This window comes from Mesoplodon mirus (genome assembly GCF_964341445.2).
Source record: "Mesoplodon mirus genome assembly, chromosome: 4".
Taxonomy (NCBI): domain Eukaryota; kingdom Metazoa; phylum Chordata; class Mammalia; order Artiodactyla; family Ziphiidae; genus Mesoplodon; species Mesoplodon mirus.
This window is the reverse complement of record NC_138979.1, coordinates 184,540,242-184,556,808: the sequence shown is the minus strand read 5'-3', so window position 1 is coordinate 184,556,808 and position 16,567 is coordinate 184,540,242. Positions and strand designations below refer to the sequence as shown.

The following is a 16,567-nucleotide window of genomic DNA, read 5'->3' as shown; positions in this document are numbered from 1 at the left end:
TAGCGGGACGCCCCCCAAAGGGCACCAGGAGCTCCTGCGGAAACCGCTGGGCGCCTGGCCCTCAATCTTTGTTGCATCTGTTTCCGAGTCTGTCTGGTTTGGGAGCACCCAGGCCACGTGAGTGGGCCGGGGGTGCCCTCCCAGAGACCCTGAGGCTGGGAGAGCAAGTCAGCCCCTCAGGGGAAGTCCCGAGAGAGGCCTGAGTCAGAGCCGGGTTCCAGCCTCCAGGCTCTGCGGTGCCCCACGGGAGTGGGCCGGGGTGGGTGGCGGTGACCAGGGGTTCGCAGGAACATCCCGGGAGCTTGTGAAATAGAGCATCCCGGGCGTCGGCTCCAGCTGGTGGGATTAGAGAGGCCCTGGGCGGGTCCCCGGTCGGTCAGCCTCGGCTGCCAGTCCGGGGCTGACCATGATCCCCGTCCCCTCCTCCTCGCGGCGTCCCATTCTAGCTGCCCTCAGAGTTCCAGGAGCACGTGAGCCTGCACATGGAGAAGCAAGGCTGCAGCCTGCCCTCCCCGCTCTGCCGCCCGGCCTACGCTGACAGTGTCCCCCCCTGCGTCCTCGCCAAGGTGCTGGAGAAGCCAGACCCCGGCAGCCTGTCCTCCCATCTGTCGGATGCCTCAGCCCGTGACCTGGCCTTCCGCGACAGGCTGGAAAAGCCGGGCCCCCGGCCCCCGTACAAGGGGGACATCTACTGCAGCGACACGGCCCTCTACTGCCCCGAGGAGCGGCGCCGTGACCGGCGGCCCAGTGCGGACGGGCCCGTGACCGACGTGGGCTTCCTGCGGGCCCAGAATTCCACTGACAGCGCGGCCGAGGAGGAGGAGGAGCCCGAGGCGGCAGCCTACCCCGCGGGCTACCGGCACGAGGCCTTCGGGGGCTACGCGGCCTCGCTGCCCACATCCAGCTCCTACTCGAGCTTCAGCGCCACGTCGGAGGAGAAGGAGCACGCCCAGGCCAGCACGCTCACCGCCTCGCAGCAGGCTATCTACCTGAACAGCCGCGACGAGCTCTTCGGCCGCACGCCGCCTGCGGCCTACGGGAGCAGCCCACGCTACGCCTCGGCCGCGGCTGCAGTGGCCGCCCCGCTCGAGGCCGAGGCGGCCCCGGGGTTCCCGAGGACTGTGTCGCCGTACCCCGCCGAGCCCTACCGCTTCCCGGTCTCCCCCGGCCCCCAGCCCGCCCTGATGCCCCCCAACCTGTGGAACCTGCGGGCCAAGCCGGGGTCGGCCCGGCTGGCCGCAGAGGACGTACGCGGCCAGTGGCGGCCGCTGAGCGTGGAGGACATCGGCGCCTACCCCTTCCCGGCCGCCGCCGCCGCTGCCGCCGCCGCCGTCCCCCCCGGCCGCGCCTCGCCCGGCGGCTTCAACGACCGCTACTTTGGGGCCGGAGGCGGCCCGGGCGAGAAGGCCGAGGGGCGCGCCAGCCCCCTTTATGCCAGCTACAAGGCTGACAGCTTCTCGGAGGGCGATGACCTCTCCCAGGGCCACCTGGCCGAGCCCCGCTACCTCCGGGCGGCCGGTGACCTGAGCCTCAGCCCAAGCCGCTCGGCTGAGCCCCTGCCCAGCTACGCAGCCAGCGAGGGGGAGCGGGAGAGGCTCGGGGTGCAGCTCTGTGGGGCGGGCGGCAGCCCCGAGCCCCAGCACAGCCCCCGGAGCTCCAGGGATTCCCTGGAGCCCAGCTCCATGGAGGCCTCCCCGGAGATGCACCCCAGCGCCCGCCTCAGCCCCCAGCCCGCCTTCCCTCGGACTGGCGGCTCGGGGCTCAGCCGCAAGGACAGTCTCACAAAAGCCCAGCTCTACGGAACCCTGCTCAACTGAGCACCCACGTGCAGGCCTCGGCCGTGGCCACCCCACGCACCGGGTCCCGACGGGTGCTGCCTCGCCTCCCCGATACCCATCCTCCCGGCCCCGCAAACGAGGACCCCGTCGAGCCTGGGGTGGGGGCGGGGGCCCAGGTGGGGGCCCACCCACGTGTCTCGTCCGCCCCCGCACCGCCAGGGTGGACCGTTTCTCACACAGCAACCTCCTTCCCCACCGGAGATGAGCATCCCCCCTTTTATAACGTGCAACTATTTTTATAGAGCAAGAGGGTCTTTCTTAACGCACTCAGCCTCCAGCTCCCTGGATGGCGGCCTAGGCGTTTTGGACGCAACGCTCCGTGATTTTCGGGTGAGGGCGAGTGGGGCCTGCCCCTCAGAGGGAAGGACGGTGTCCTGCGGAGACACCCCCCCCCCGCCGCCAGCCAGTGACAAGGGAACCCTGACGCTCTGTCCACAAAGAGGGGGACTGGAACGGGTGGAGGGATGTGTAACGTTTTCAGCTGTTCTCGCCGTGTGGCCGACGACCACCCCCCAGCTCCCCCGTGGTCCGTAGTCCCGAGTGGGGCCGGTGCTCGTCCCCCCAGTGTCCCGCTCCCCGGCACCACCTCGCTCTACCTCAGATGTAATGAGGCCCTCCGACCCCGGTTTCTGTCGCTTGCTTTCCTGTTGTCTGTGATGCATGCCCCGTCTCAGTACTGTATTTTGCATTCCTTAATAAAAGACGTCGGTGGAAAGAAGTTGGGTTTGGGTAGTCTCTTCTCCCCCCTGCCTTTTGATCTCGGGACGTGTGGCCCTGGGTATCTCCCCCCCCCCCGGTCCTCCCCTCTCTGAGGCCAGGGCAGCCTGATAATAACACTCCTTCCCCGCCCTGGCACCGTGCCATCCATTGTTTGAATTCCTCCATTGTCTAACCTGCTAAATGTTATTATTGCCATTTCATACAATGTTCCTTATAGACTTTGCTTCTGCCTCAAGATTCCTTAGGATTTCCTTTAGTTCGGCTCTCCTGGTGACAAACTCTCCTGGTTTTTTTTTTTTTTTTTTTTTTTTTTTTTTTTTTTTTGCTCTGAAGATGTCTTTGCCCCATTTCTGAAGGATATTCTCACTGGGGAGAATGTCAGCGGGGTCTCTTTCCCTCAGTGCACAGAGATGTCCCCTGGCTTCCTGCTGGGGTGGGACTCGCCATCAGTCCCCCCTTCCCAGGAGCTGTTCCTTTGGCGCTAATCTGTCTTTTTCTCTCCAGCTGCAGAAGATCTTCCCTTTGACTGGTTTTCTGCAATTTCCCTGAGGTGTGTCTCGCTGTGGATTTCTCCTTGTTGGGAATTCGCAGGGAGTCTTGTATCTGTGGATTGGTGTATTTCATTGGTGCATCTGTGGATTGGTGTATTTCAGTAGTTGAGGAAAATCCTCAGCTACTTCTTAAACTATTTCTCCACCCTTCCCTCCTCCTGGGACTGCCATCAGAACCTCTGTGGCCTCTACCTCTGTGTCCCTGCCTCCTTAAGACCCACACCTTGGTGTCACCGTGCTCAACCTGCATTCTTCCAGGTCACTAATTCTCTTCTGCTGCGTCCACTCAGCTGCCAAACACAGCCACCAAGTTTTTAGTTTTAGTTATTAATGTTTTCCATTTCTAGACGTTCTGTCTGGTTATTCTACAAACCCACTGTGCCACTTTCTAATAGTTTCCTATTCCCTGGAGATATTTCCAAGCTTGCCTTTTGTTTCCTTAGAGCGGGCACAGCTGGCTCACTGTCTGGGTCTGACACGTCCATCAGGTGGGGTCTGTGTAGACCTGTTTATCTTGGTTCCTGCCCATGTCACCTGGTTTCTTTGTGTGCCTGGTTACCTTTGAGCATGCTCATTGATGCCCTTGAGAAAGTACTTGTGAACGCTCTGCAAGGCCTAGGATGGAGGGCCCCTCCTCTAGGGGGCTTTATGTCTGCTTCTTCCAGGGGCTGGGCACTTCCCATTGGGAGGGGACCACCTCGGCCCAGGTGCATGCCTGAAGTTCTCCGGCCCACCCAGCTTCGTGTAGCTCCAGGGTGCCTGCACCTGACCTGCCACTGCAGGCCCGGCTGCCCACCCCCAGGAGCAGATGCGCCCCCAGGAAGCAGCCTCCTGGCAGGGGAGGGGCTGTGGAGAGGCTCAGGAGTCAGCTCCCCTGTCTGGGGCCCAATTTCCCTGTGGGCAGGTGGGGAAGCAACCCTTACCGAACTGGGGGGCAAATGGGAGGGTGGAGGGGAAAACACATGGCCCCTGGCACCCAGCAGGCTCTCACTCAGAGACGCTCCCAGAGGGGCCCTGAGCCGTGCCAGCACCACGTGGGTTGTGAGACTGGACAGCAGGACTGGGAACCCCAAGGACTTTGCAGTCCGGGCCCAGAAGGCCAGGCCCCTACACGGTCACTTCAGAGTCTGAGTGCTGTTCCCCGCAGATGGCCAACAGGCCTCACAGAGCTGTCCTGCCATGGCCTCTGAAGCCAGCCGCAGCCGGGATGGGCTTCCCGCCTTCACCGAGCACCCGCTTTGCTCCTCCACTTCAGTCTTGCCTCACTCCCAACAGGGCCCTGGCTGTGCACCCACCGTCCACCGACCCTTCTGTCCATGTTTCTTCTCAACCCACAGCAGGCAGTGCAGGGCTGTGTGACCTTGGGCAAGTCCTGGGCCCTCTGGGCCAGTTTCCCCTTCTGGAGCCTGAGGACACTGACTCGTGAGATTCCCAGGGGCCTTCGAGACTGGTGGCTGTCCCACTGCATGGAGAGCCCCAGGCTGGGCCAGAGATGGGTCCCGAGGGAGGGGGGCCCACCTCACGGGGGCTGCGAGCATCAGCCTCACTCAGCAAAGTCACGGCCACGCTCAGCAGCAGACACAGCCACGCTGGCATCTCCGTATGAAACCGTTCTTCTCCCACGACGGCTTCGGATCTGTATTTCAGATTTATGGGTGAGGCGAATGTAGGCACTCAGCCCCAGGAAGGTGGGTGGAGGGGACAGCCCACACTCCTTTTTCACTCCTGCTCCATACTTTCTAAATTTAGCTCTCTTGTTTTAAAATTGCAAATGGTGAACTCCTAGACACCCTGCAGAGGATCAGGAGTCTTGAATGCTCTTTGGAAGACAGCACTTGGAAAAAGAAACAGATAAGGGTACGGAGAGCACCTGCCATTCTTCCCAGTAAAATAACCTAAGAAGGGGGTAGGGCTTGCAGGGCACATAGTTAAGAAATCAAATCCACAGGGGAGGGGTGCTAAGAAACAGCCGCAGTGGTGTCTGGGGATACCTGGATATCCCTGTCCCAGGAGGGTCAGAGCTTTGGCTGGTTCAAGGTGACCAGTGTGGTAAAGAAACGGCCTCCAAGGACAGAGATTTGGCTGGTGTTTGCCCCAAGAGAAGTCGAAAGGGTACCAGCCCACAAAGGCCCCATGCAAGCAGGTGATGGGTCTGGGACCCATGGTGTCCTGGCCCCAAATCCCACAGGGCTGCAGGTAGCCGGGGTGTGGACTCAGCACAGGGGAGGGGCCGGGCAGCTCGGTGGACAGGGAGGTCATCCCCTGGCCACACCCCAGCACCCACGCCAAAGCCAGTTGAGTACAGTCCGTAACTGATGCTCATTAAACAAATGAGTGGTCGTATTAACATATCACAGTGGGGAGAGCAGTCAGCAAACCACTAGATGAAATTCTCACTCAGAAGACACTCCGCATCAGGGAAGGCAGAAGAACGCCCGCTTCAGGCTGGGCTAGGAAGCAGGATGTCTGGGCCCCAGGATCTGGGGCTGGATGCAAGGTGGGGGCAAGAGAGGCGGGCGAGAGGCACCTGGGAAGGCCAGGCCCCTCTACGCCCCAGACGAGCACAGCCTCCCCTCCCGGCCTATGTCTGGGTTCATTCACACGTGGTCAATCCATCCGACAAATGCCTGCCAAGGGGCTGTTCAGGCCGGACCTGGGGGGGACACACCCTCATGACAATACTGTGGGGGTCCCGTCACTCTCCCCTCCAGCTGCATAGTGGCGGCTATGCCTGGCCAGGGACCCCTGGTCTGGGGCGGGCATGTGACACAAGCCAGCCAGTCAGAGGCCTTCCCTGAGACTTGTCAGCTGGGAGTAGCTCACTGGGGGCTTCTGCCGTGAGAGTGGGCCAGAGCGGGCCGGAGAGGGCCTCGCCAGACCAGGTCTGAGGAGGAACCCAACTGCGCCCTCTGGCCTGAACTGGCTCAACTCCTGCGCCAGGGGCTGGGCTGACACCTATGCTAATATTATCGCTAATACCGATACCCCCACTGCTGGCTCCCGAGCGCCTGCTGCATACACGGCCTGCCGAGAGCCATCGCACCCAACCTCATGAATCCCCACAAGCTGCGTACTGTGAGTTCTCATTTACAGCAGGGGACACTGAGGCACAGGGCAGCTCAGCACTGGCTGTGACCGCGCAATAGCGAAAGGGGGTGACGGGGCTGAAGTCCACGGCCGTCTGATCCCAAAGCCCACATCCTGTGGGCAGGTCTTACCTGCAGTTATTCACAGAATGCCTCCTGCATGCAAGGGCCAGGGATGCAGCCGGGAGCAGGGCCCTGCGAGCCCGGGAAGTTGGCACTGCGCTGAGCATGCACCCTGGAAGGCAGCATCAGGAGGGGACAGGGCTCAGGGCGCCTGTTACACTCGGAGCCCTGAAGGAGCGGGGTGAGGGGTGCGGGGGGAAGAGGGGCCCAGCCCAGGGGGCAGCGGGAAGCAGCTGTAACCTGGGAAGGCTTCACAGGGGAAGTGACCCCAGGGCGGTCTTCACAGGTCACAGAGCTCCCCACTCAGAGCAGGTGAAGCCACCTGGGGGCGTGAGGGGTGAGGCAGGAGCGTCCGCTGCCTGCCCAGGCTCTGAGTGGATGCACGCCCAGCCTCCCCTCTGCTCAGGCTGGGCAGCCCCCCGTGCGGGCCTCCACTTCTGCCAGGGCTGAGCGTGGGGTGCGGCTATCTTTCCCTCCACACCAGAGAAGTCATTCTTGAGCCTTCTTGAGCCTTGAGCCATTCTGGAGCCATTCTTCACCTCCCTGGTGTGAGGGACACCCGGGAGCCTGTGCTCGCCACCCACCCACGCGCTTGGCTCTGGCCTCTCCAGCCCAGCTCGGGGACACAGCATCCGCTCGACACCCACTGCAGGCCAGGCTTCGTGCTGACTGCAGGGGACGAGGACGAAGGACAGAAAAGGGGTCGGCCCCCAGGATGAGTCCCGCCTCAGGGCCTTTGCACTGCCCTTCCCTCTGCTTGTGGACCCCAAGATTCCCAAGGGCCCGGGGGTGAGTCAGACACACTGAAATCAATGTTTACCACCAGCCCCAGCAAGCCCCAGAGCCCCTCCCAATCTGCCCAGTCCCCCTCCCCAGACTGGAGCTCCCAGGGTGCTGACACCCACCACACACTTGACCTTCTTGGACCCTCACAGCAAGCCTGCAGGCTGGGGATTCTGACACCACTTTACAGAGGGGGGAACTGAGGCTCCGAGAGGAAATATGACTTGGTCTCAGCTACACTGACAGCAGAGCCGGGCCTGGAGCCCAGGTTCTGGAGAGGCCAGGCTGGGCACCACCTGCTCCTGTGGCCTCCTCCTCAGGTCCCCTGTGTTTTCTCACTGACCCCCTGCCGGGGACACCCTCCCCACAGGCTCATGGTCTGCCCCCTCCAGGGAGACTTCCAAGGCTTCAGGGATGCCCCTGTCCTCAGACGTGCACCTTTGGTCCCCACCCTCACCCATCGGTGGATCTTTGGGCTCCTGGGGCTTAGGGTTCCTTGAGGCTCCTCAAGGGCCCTTTGCTTCTCCACATTGCTCCCTCCCCCGGGGCAGATGCACTCCCGTGGGCAGCACGCACACCTGACAGGCAGTGGGCAAGGAGAAGTGCAGATGGCCCAGGGCTCGGGCAAACCCGGGGGCCCCGCTGGCCATGCTTTGGGGGAGGGAGAGGGCGGCCCGCGCCTGAGCAGGCCCTGGGAGACCGGGGGCGAGCAGACCTGGACCCAGAGCCCCCGGGGGCTGCCCCCCATCCAGCTCCCACCCCAGTTTTTGTCTCCAAGCTCCAGCAGGCCTGCAAGTGGGGAGCTGATACATATTTGTCACTGAAATAACAAGAAATAGCAAAACACTCACGTTTATTGATCATCACCAGCACCGTGCCAGGTGCTTTTGCTAATGTAGTCCTCAGAACCCCGAGACGCACGGATTTTTGTCCCCATTTTACAGATGAGGACACTGAGGCTCAGATGGTGGAGAAGGCAGCGTCCACCCGAGCCTGACCCAGAAGCCAACCTCAGATCCTCCTCATCACACACACCCACCCACCCCGGCCAGTGTCTGGAAGGTTCTGCGCTGGGAGGCTCAGTGCCAGATCTTAACGTCGCCCTCCCAGGAGCAGGTGGCGAGGACGGAGGGCAGCACGGGGTGGAAGGTGGTGCCCACACAGGCCTGCGTGTGCCCGTGCAGCGTGCGGGCGCGGCTGGCAGTGCGGAAGCTGTACACCAGGACCCGGCCGTCGGCGCTGCCCGTCAGCAGCAGGTCACCGTCTGGAGAGCACTCGCAGCCCACCGAGTAGCCTTCCACCTGCAGAGGGTGACCCGGGGTGAGCAGGCCACGCGGCACAGGGCTCACGGCCTCGCCTGCCCCTCCCACAGGGAAGCGGGCTGGGGCCCAGAGCCGGCCAGGAGCAGGGCTGGGCCTCACACCCAGAGGCCGAGCTCCTGCCCTGAGGCCGGGGCCCCGGCCTCGGCCTGTGTCACAAGGCTGGTTTAGTGTAATCCAGACAGCCCAGCTCTAGCACAGCTGATGGCGTCTGGCCTCAGCGCCAGGCGCTGGGTCCCCACTGGCTCTGTCCCATGAGGCAGCCCTCAGCAGGGAAAGGGGGAGATGGAGAAACAGCCCCACTCCCGTCCCGTCCTGAGCCCCTCCCCAAGCCCCGTGACCTGTCCACGTGAGCCGACAGATCAATGAAACTGTCCCTGCCCAGATGTGGCCCGGGGCCTAGGGTGGACACCAGGCCACGTGGCATGGGGTCACCTGGGAAACAGAAAACACAAATTGCCTGGACAGAGGGTCCATGCCCTCAGGGGCCACAAGCCCCTTGCTGGCATTGTCAGTGGGACAACTTTCCACCTGGGGGACGGGGACGAGGTACCTTGTGCCCTTCGTAGCGCCGCCTTCTGCTCATCCGGTAGGGCCACACGGCAGAGAAGAGGGCCAGGTAGTTGCCATTGGTCTGCGCCAGGAACACAGGCTCCCTCGGGTGCAAGGTGAGGCTGGGGCAGGTGTACCTCTCCTGAGAAACAGCAGGGCCACAGAGAGGGTGGAGGAGGTTCCCACCTAGGCTTCTGCCTCTGACGGACTCACCCCCCAAACTCTGCCTGTGGGGCCTCGGGCCCTCTGCCCAGACCTTGGCTTAGGAGTCTGTGTGAATTTCCTGCTGCTGCTGTAACAAAATGCCTCCAATTTTGTGGCTTAAAGCAACACACATTTATTATCTTACAGTTCTGGAGATCAGAAGTCCGAAACGGTCTCTCTGGGCTAACTAAACTCAAGATGCCAGCAGGGCTTTTTTCCTTCTGGAGTCTTTAGGAGGGAATCTGTTCCCTTGTCTTTTCTGGCTTCTAGGGGCCCCCTGCACTCCTTGGCTCATGGCCTTTGGAGTAGACTGAAAAATGCCCCACCAGATACTTCCATGTCCTAGTTCCTGGGACCAGTGAATGTCACCTTATATGCCCCCCCCCCAAAAAAAGGCGGTGGGAGCTTGCAGATATAATTAACTTAAGGATCTTGAGAGGAGGAGATTATCGTGTATTACTGCCCTAAATGCAATCACACGCACACTTATAAAGGAGAAGCAGAGGAGATGAGACACACAGAGCAGGCGACGTGCAGACGGAGCAGAGAGAGGCCTGAAGATGCTGCCAAGGAGACTGGAGTGATGCGGCCACAAGCCGAGTATCACCAGAAGCTGGAAGGAGCAAGGGACAGACGCTCCCCCGAGCCTCCAAGGGGAGCGGGTCCTGACAACATCTAGATTTCAGCCCCGTGATACTTTTTACAAACTTCTGGCCTCCGTCACTGAAAGAATACGTTTCTGTTGATTTAAGCCACCAGGTTTATGGTAATTTGTAATTTGTTACACAGCGATAGAAAATGAATCCACATGCCCATCTCCCCACCTCCACAGTGAGCCGTCAAGGGTCCCCGGCCCAGCCCAGGGTCCCGCGCAGCCAGAACACATCGTAAGTGAGAAGGTGACTGGCCAAGCGGGGAGGTAAACGCTTGCACAGGGGATTCCAAACAGGAGGGGAAATCTCACTGTTTAACAGGCTCGGTCACACAGAAACACCCCTAAAAACTCCCTTCTCCATTGTACACCTGTTCCGTGTTCTAAGTGATGTCCTGAAGCCACAGCCTCTAAATGAGCCCAGATTCAGAGGGTGACGTCAGGAGCAGTTGGGACCATGGCTGCTGACTAATGTGCTGTCAGAGGCACACGGTAACCTGATACTGAGCTCCTGGTGTGGTGCTACCAGGCAGAGTGCCTGCTTGCCTGCACAGAAGGTGAGGAGGTGTGACCCTAGGAGGGCCGGTGGCTCAGGCACACAGCACTTTCTCTACCTCACTTGCTTCCCTGGCCTCTGCAGGGCCGTCAGAGGCAGGATGCCCCGATGGCTAGACATGCCCCTCCGGGCCCTCCCAGGGCCTATCTTCCCCAGTGGGTTGCACTAGAACCCTGAAGTGAAGGTCTAGAGGCAGGTTGGCTCAGGCTCACTTAGAATCCTCTAAGAACAAGGGAAAAAGCAGGGAGAGGAGGATGGTGTATAAATACACCTGACATATTGTTAAATTCAGGATGGCAGCACTGAAGAGATTAGCCATAGCTCATGTGAAATCTTAAAAGACGACGGTGGGTGGTGATAGTGATGTCGGTGATGGCCGTGATGATGATGGTGGTGGTGAGGGTGACGGTGATGACTGAGGACGATGGTAGTGATGATGATGATGGTGGTGAGGGTGTTGGAGATGGTAATAGAGGTGCTGGTGATGAGAGGTGGTGCATTTTATGGAGAACTCCCTGTGCCCGGCACTGTGCTAGATTCTTTATAAGTATTTATGTCTTTTAATTCTCAAAACCACTCTATGAGGCAAGAAACATTCTCACCCTCAGTTTACGAAGAGAAAAATGAGAATCAAAGAGGGTAACTAATGGGCCCAGGCCCTCTGCTTGTAAGTGGTGAATGCAGGATTTTAATGCAGGTGGTCTACCTTTGGGGTCCCTGCTTGAACCCTTGAGTCACAGCCCCTGCCAAAACCACTGAGCCGGGGCAAGGTGGAACCCTGCAGGCTGGCTGGGGTGGCGGAGGGAGGGTAGGGGTGTCTCGGGGGTGCATCCGCATTCCTGTGGATCTGGACCGGGCCGCCCCTCCACACGCTTACCGCGGGGCCAGGCTGTGCTGGGCGGAGGACGAGTGTGAGGACCGTTAGGCAGTCACTCCGATCTGGGAGCCAGTGGAAGGTTCTCTGGGCGGCCTGGACCTGCACTTTGCCTTCCCCAACCCTACAGATTTCAAGCAGTCCATCTGTCTCCTAAGGTCCTGTCTGCTGAACCATCTCCGCAGAAGTGACCTGGGGCCCCAGACAGCCTGGGACTACACGGAGGCACCCTGAAACTGAAAGCAATGCCAAACAGGGTTTCTCACGTGGAAAATCTGGTTGGAGATCTTGGCGGAGCTCCGGAAATCCCAGGCAATAATGGTGCGGTCGGCAGAGTCCCGGCTCGAAGCATCGGTGCTGCTCAGAAACTCGGAGCCTTCCCGGAGGAAGAGGATGTCCAGGGTCTGCTGGATGGTGGCCTTGTAGCTTCTCACCACCTGCAAGAGCGGGCACCTGTCATGCCGGTGGGCCCCAGGGGTACAGGGCGGGTGCCCACAGACAGGGACAAGGAGGGCCACCGAGTACCCTGAGGGCTGGAGAGTTTGGAGAGGCTGGTGCTGGAAAACACGCCCCCAGGCTAAGGAGCCCAAGCGTGGAGGTGGGGCTGCTGCGGGGTGACCTCAGGACCTGCCCCGTGATACCTCCACAGCAGACAGTCCTCCGCATCCCACGGCCTCCCCACACCCACTGGCGCGTGGGCCCAGGGAGGCATGAAGATCTCCCCAGTCAGACTGGCCCCCTGGAGAGCAGCGGGGGCCCAACGAAGGAGAGCTTAGGGAAGGGCCCACGCCTAGCCAAGGGCACCTAAAGACACCAGTGATGCCCATCAATACCAGGGCCATACTCTGTGCGAGGGTCTTGCTTCTGAAGAGGTCACGTAATTCACAGCTTTCAAAGCCTCAGCCTAACGTCCCTGCAGTGGTAAGCGCCTCGCGGGAGCCAGTGTTCTCGAGCCCACAGAGCCGGAACCGCAGCACGTAAGTTAGCTTTAAAGACACTCTTACTTCCTTACATCATCACCAACATTCCACAGCCTCCTGTCTCTAAACTAACACAATCAAGCGTCAAGCTGTTGTTCCGCTTCCTTCAGGGCGTTTTCTCACATGAACCTTCCAGCCTACAGCAACTGGGCTGGGCAGGGTCAGGGTGGAGGTCCCAGCACCCGGACTAACACGTACCTCCATGCAGTAAACTCCTGGGCGACACTTTAAATTGCAATAGTGAGCAACCGGGCCGCGGGCACAGTGCCTCAGGCCCGCCTGCCGGGCCTGGCGGCCTGTTTACCAGCTCCCAGAGCGCCACCATGTGGCCACAGCATAAACACAGCTCTCCGGCACCTCGGCAGCCGGCCGTGAAACGAGTGGTCTTCACACTTACTTAAAAACTGGAGTTTAGGAACTTCCCTGGTGGAGCAGTGGTTAAGAATCCGCCTGCCAAGGCAGGGGCGTGGGTTCGAGCCCTGGTCCCTGAAGATCCCACATGCCGCAGAGCAACTAAGCCCATGCGCCACAGCTACTGAAACCTGTGGTGCCTAGAGCCCGTGCTCTGCAGCAAGAGAAGCCACCACAGTGAGAAGCCCGTGCATCCCAAGGAAAAGTAGCCCCTGCTCATCGCAGCCAGAGAAAGCCCACGCGCAGCAACGAAGACCCAAAGCAGCCAAAAGTAAATAAATTAATTAATATAATTTAAAATAGTAAATAAATAAAATAAAAACTGGAGTTTACAAACTTTCAAATGTTTCAGACCTAGATTTTCTATCATCCTCTTTCAAATATATATAAGTCAAATTCACATTAAATGCAGCACTCCATAAATCCAATTTAGACAGAGGGGTATTTTGAGACCCATTCTCCAGATGAGGAACACTGAGGCTCAGAGAGATGCAGGGATTTGCTCCAGGGCGCAGGGCCAGGGTGTGGTGCTTCTCTGGGGCCCACATCCCCGTCTCCTGCTGGCCAAGTCCTGCCTCAGTAAACGCTGGGACAAATTCCTGGGGGAGGGTGGGAAACAAACGATTACCTTCTCTGAGCCTCTTCAGAAGCAGCCCTCAGCTAGGGCGATTTCAGGGTGGGCCCCCTGGAGCCTGAGGGGTAGTCCAGGGGAAGGAAAGTGAGGGCAGCCCTGCAGGCCTCTGAACACTGGCCAGCCTGCGTAGCTGCTCCCCAGGCAGCGTGGAACTGGCCACCTCCCTCCCTCCCTTCCTCTCCCACTCTGTGCGCCAGGATCCCACATGCCCGCTTTGCCCTCCCACGTAGCCATGAGTGTCCTGGAGTGTGGACTGGAAGGAAAGCTCCAGAACCCCGGCCAGGAGGGGCACAGGAGCTGTGCTGCTGGCAGATGCTCTGGCCTGCCCAGTCTGGAGCTGGGGCCGCAGTCTAGGGCCTGGGAGGGGACGTGGACCCCCAGAGTCCCCAACATGTGCTCTGATAAGTGCACAACATCCCGACTCAAAGGACAGCGCCGTCCCAGGGCAGGGTCTGGAATCTGCTCTGGTGGGAAGAGAAGGGAGGGGAGGGAGCAAGGCCCGGCATCGTGGCTCCAGATCCATCCCCTCCTCCCGTCCCCAGCGCCACGGTCACCTCTGACTTACACCACTCTCTCCACCAGCAGCCCCAGGCCTCCATCTGCCAAGGCCACGGGGGGCCTGAAGGCCTTCCTGCCGCCTTTCCCGACGCCCTCCCCATCACCACAGTCCAGGCGAGGAGCAGGGAATCAAGGATGGCAGGGGCAGCAAGTGCCGGGAGAGGAATAAGTCCGGCCCAACTCACGTCCCTAGATGTGGCCTGTGCACTGAGGCGCGTCTCCTCCCGGGTGGCGGGGACACAGCCCCAAGAGCCCATAGGGAATGGCTGCCGATGGGCAGGACCGTGACATCCGTGGGCACCTGAGCCCTCTCCAGCGGCGGCACCTGGATCCCCACACGCACTCGGGAAACACACTGACCCAGGAAAGCCTGGAGGAAGAGGAGGGCCCGTTGAGTTCCAGCCACAGGCCGGGGGTTTCACAGAAATCATCTCCTGATGGCAGCAGGAGGAAGCTGCTCCCAGAGGGCGGTGCAAAGGCCCAGAGAAGCGATGTGCCAGGGGTCCTCGGCCTGTCCCCGGCAGAACTACCCACGTGCCCACCAACACCCCACCTGCCTTTTCCAGGAGAACGAAAACCCTTGTTCTGTACACTTCCTGAGAATGGATGGAAATGGCCCAATTCATTAGGGCGTCGTAAAATCGAATGGCCGGGAAACAAGCCGTGTTACGGGCGATCCCTGCCAATAGCGCGGCTGTAAGTGGAAGGCTGACCTTTGAAGTGATTGCCGCTGAACATGATTTACTGGCCTTCACAACTGCTGCTGCCCCGGGAAAGAGCACAGGAGCCATTTGTGTGTCTAGCTGGTGGGTTTTATGGCAACCTTAATTACACCGACAGCTGGTACGTCCCATCCCAGGGGCGTGGGACAGCGCTACACGGGCCTAACTAGCTGGATCCAGAGGGAACCTCACTCAGACTCTCTGGCAACCAGGGCCTCTGTCGGCAGACAGTTGTAGACACTTGGCCAAAAGTCTACGGCTTTGGGAAAAATGGAAGACGTGATCAAGACACATTCAGGTGTGATGAAAATCACCTAATATCCTTAAAATCTTGTCTGCTTGGCCCACCAAACAGACCTGGGTAACTCTGGGCTGCTCTGGATTCATCCGAAGGCTCACCTTTCCCTTCCCCGGGCCGTGCCACTTCCCAGGTGCGCGGGGTTAGGGGGCAGGCTCCGGTTCTGGCCCGCTGCTGACTCACTGTGTGCCTGGGGCGTCCCTGCCCGCTCCGCGGCTGGTTTTGAGCCATCACCACCAGGGGCCTGGACTGGACAACAAGCCAGCCTCTCACGTCTATGCGCTGCTGGACCCCAGAAAGAGGGAGGGCTGGGGGCCCAGCTCCCCCTCCCCTCCACCCCGGCCAGTCCTCTGCACCCAAGCCTGGAGGGAAAGTGAGGGAGACACTGCTCTGGGCCCCCCAGGATGGCCGAGGCCACCTGCCTGCCCTACAGGACTGTGAGTTCCTGGGGACAGACGCCTGTCACATTTCTGGGGCACCCTGGGCCAGGACTGGGTCTGCACACTGCAGGCATTAGTAAGTTGTGCTGAATTAAGGGCTGGATAAGTGAATGAGCAGATAAACAAATGGACGGACGAACAAAAGGACAACTTGAAAGGCCTCTGGCTGCCAGTGTCAGGCGGGCCCTTGGGGCTGAGGCAATGCACGTGGACCTGCTGCCACCGGCTCCAGCAGGCGCCCTGGGAGATGACGTTCATTCACAGGGCCCTCCATGGCCCTCGGCGTAGAGACAAGGACACTTCCTCTGCCGAGGACCTCCAAGACCGTGGAGGGGGGAGGGGAGGGAAGGGCTCAGTGCATGCACGCCACCACCAGACGTCGGAGGCGGGAGGGCCAAGCTCTCAGGCAGACACCCGGGTATCTGAGCCTGATGGCCTATCACTGGCTGCGCGCCGCTGGGCAGGCAGCTCACCTCGCAGCGCTTCAGTCTCCACACCTATAAGGTGGGGCTAATAGCAGGACCTACAGCTTGGGCGTGAAGGACGGTGACAGGCCTGGCCAAGCGGCCAACACACAGCAGATGCTCATAAACCTCTTCCCAGGCCGGCCAGAGCTAGTTTCTGGGAGTCCTTGGGCAAGTCCCTTCTCCCCAAATTTCAATTCCTTCACCTTGAATATACTGGTCTCTTCAAATTCTAAGATGCAAGGAGTCTCTGCACAATGGCAAACTGGAGAGGTGAGTAAAGAGCCCCTTTCTACGGTTTACAATCACACAAGTAGGGCTTCCCCGGTGGCGCAGTGGTTGAGAGACCGCCTGCCAGTGCAGGGGACACGGGTTCGTGCCCCGGTCCGGGAAGATCCCACATGCCGTGGAGCGGCTGGGCCCGTGAGCCATGGCCGCTGAGCCTGCGCGTCCGGAGCCTGTGCGCCGCAACGGGAGAGGCCACAGCAGTGAGAGGCCCGCGTACGGCAAAAAAAAAAAAACAAAAAAACACAAGTAAAAGTAGCCAGTCATGTGGGATAGTGTACACCAAAAGTGCTCTGTGGATAATTTTGTGTCAAAAAACCAGAAATTTATATTTAAAAAAGGAAACTATACAAACATGAAAAGAGAGTATGACTGGATTTTCCCACAATCTGAGAGTAGGGGAAACTTCCCTGGTTATCACTCCAAGGCCAGAGCAATAAGAGGAAAGATGCATAAATCTGGCTACATGAAAATAATCGTAGTAGCAATAATAATAATAAACATTATTGCACGGCAT

The 16,567-nt window shown here is 59.9% G+C and overlaps 2 protein-coding genes across 14 annotated transcripts in view; one reads left to right on the top strand and one right to left on the bottom strand.

Moving 5' to 3' along the window:
* BEGAIN (brain enriched guanylate kinase associated) overlaps positions 1-2,883 on the top strand; it is a gene marked incomplete at its 5' end in the record, with an annotated part of 46,110 nt that extends 43,227 nt beyond the window's left edge. For 6 of the 8 annotated variants that reach the window (XM_082619033.1, XM_082619030.1, XM_082619028.1 and 3 more), the window contains one exon: positions 447-2,883. In XM_082619033.1, the coding sequence (XP_082475159.1) occupies positions 447-1,817 (1,371 nt within the window). In that variant the 3' untranslated portion in view covers positions 1,818-2,883. The remainder of the gene's footprint in view (positions 1-446) is intronic. The other 2 variants (XM_082619035.1, XM_082619032.1) reach the window with 1 other exon arrangement.
* A 5,044-nt stretch (positions 2,884-7,927) lies between these two features.
* The window catches only part of WDR25 (WD repeat domain 25), a 147,042-nt gene continuing 138,402 nt past the window's right edge, over positions 7,928-16,567 (bottom strand). For all 6 annotated transcript variants that reach the window (XM_082618975.1, XM_082618976.1, XM_082618980.1 and 3 more), the window contains exons 5-7: positions 11,525-11,695; positions 8,974-9,114; positions 7,928-8,402 (exon numbers count right to left, since the gene is read on the bottom strand). In XM_082618975.1, coding sequence (XP_082475101.1) covers positions 8,181-8,402; positions 8,974-9,114; positions 11,525-11,695 — 534 coding nt within the window. In that variant the 3' untranslated portion in view covers positions 7,928-8,180. The remainder of the gene's footprint in view (positions 8,403-8,973; positions 9,115-11,524; positions 11,696-16,567) is intronic.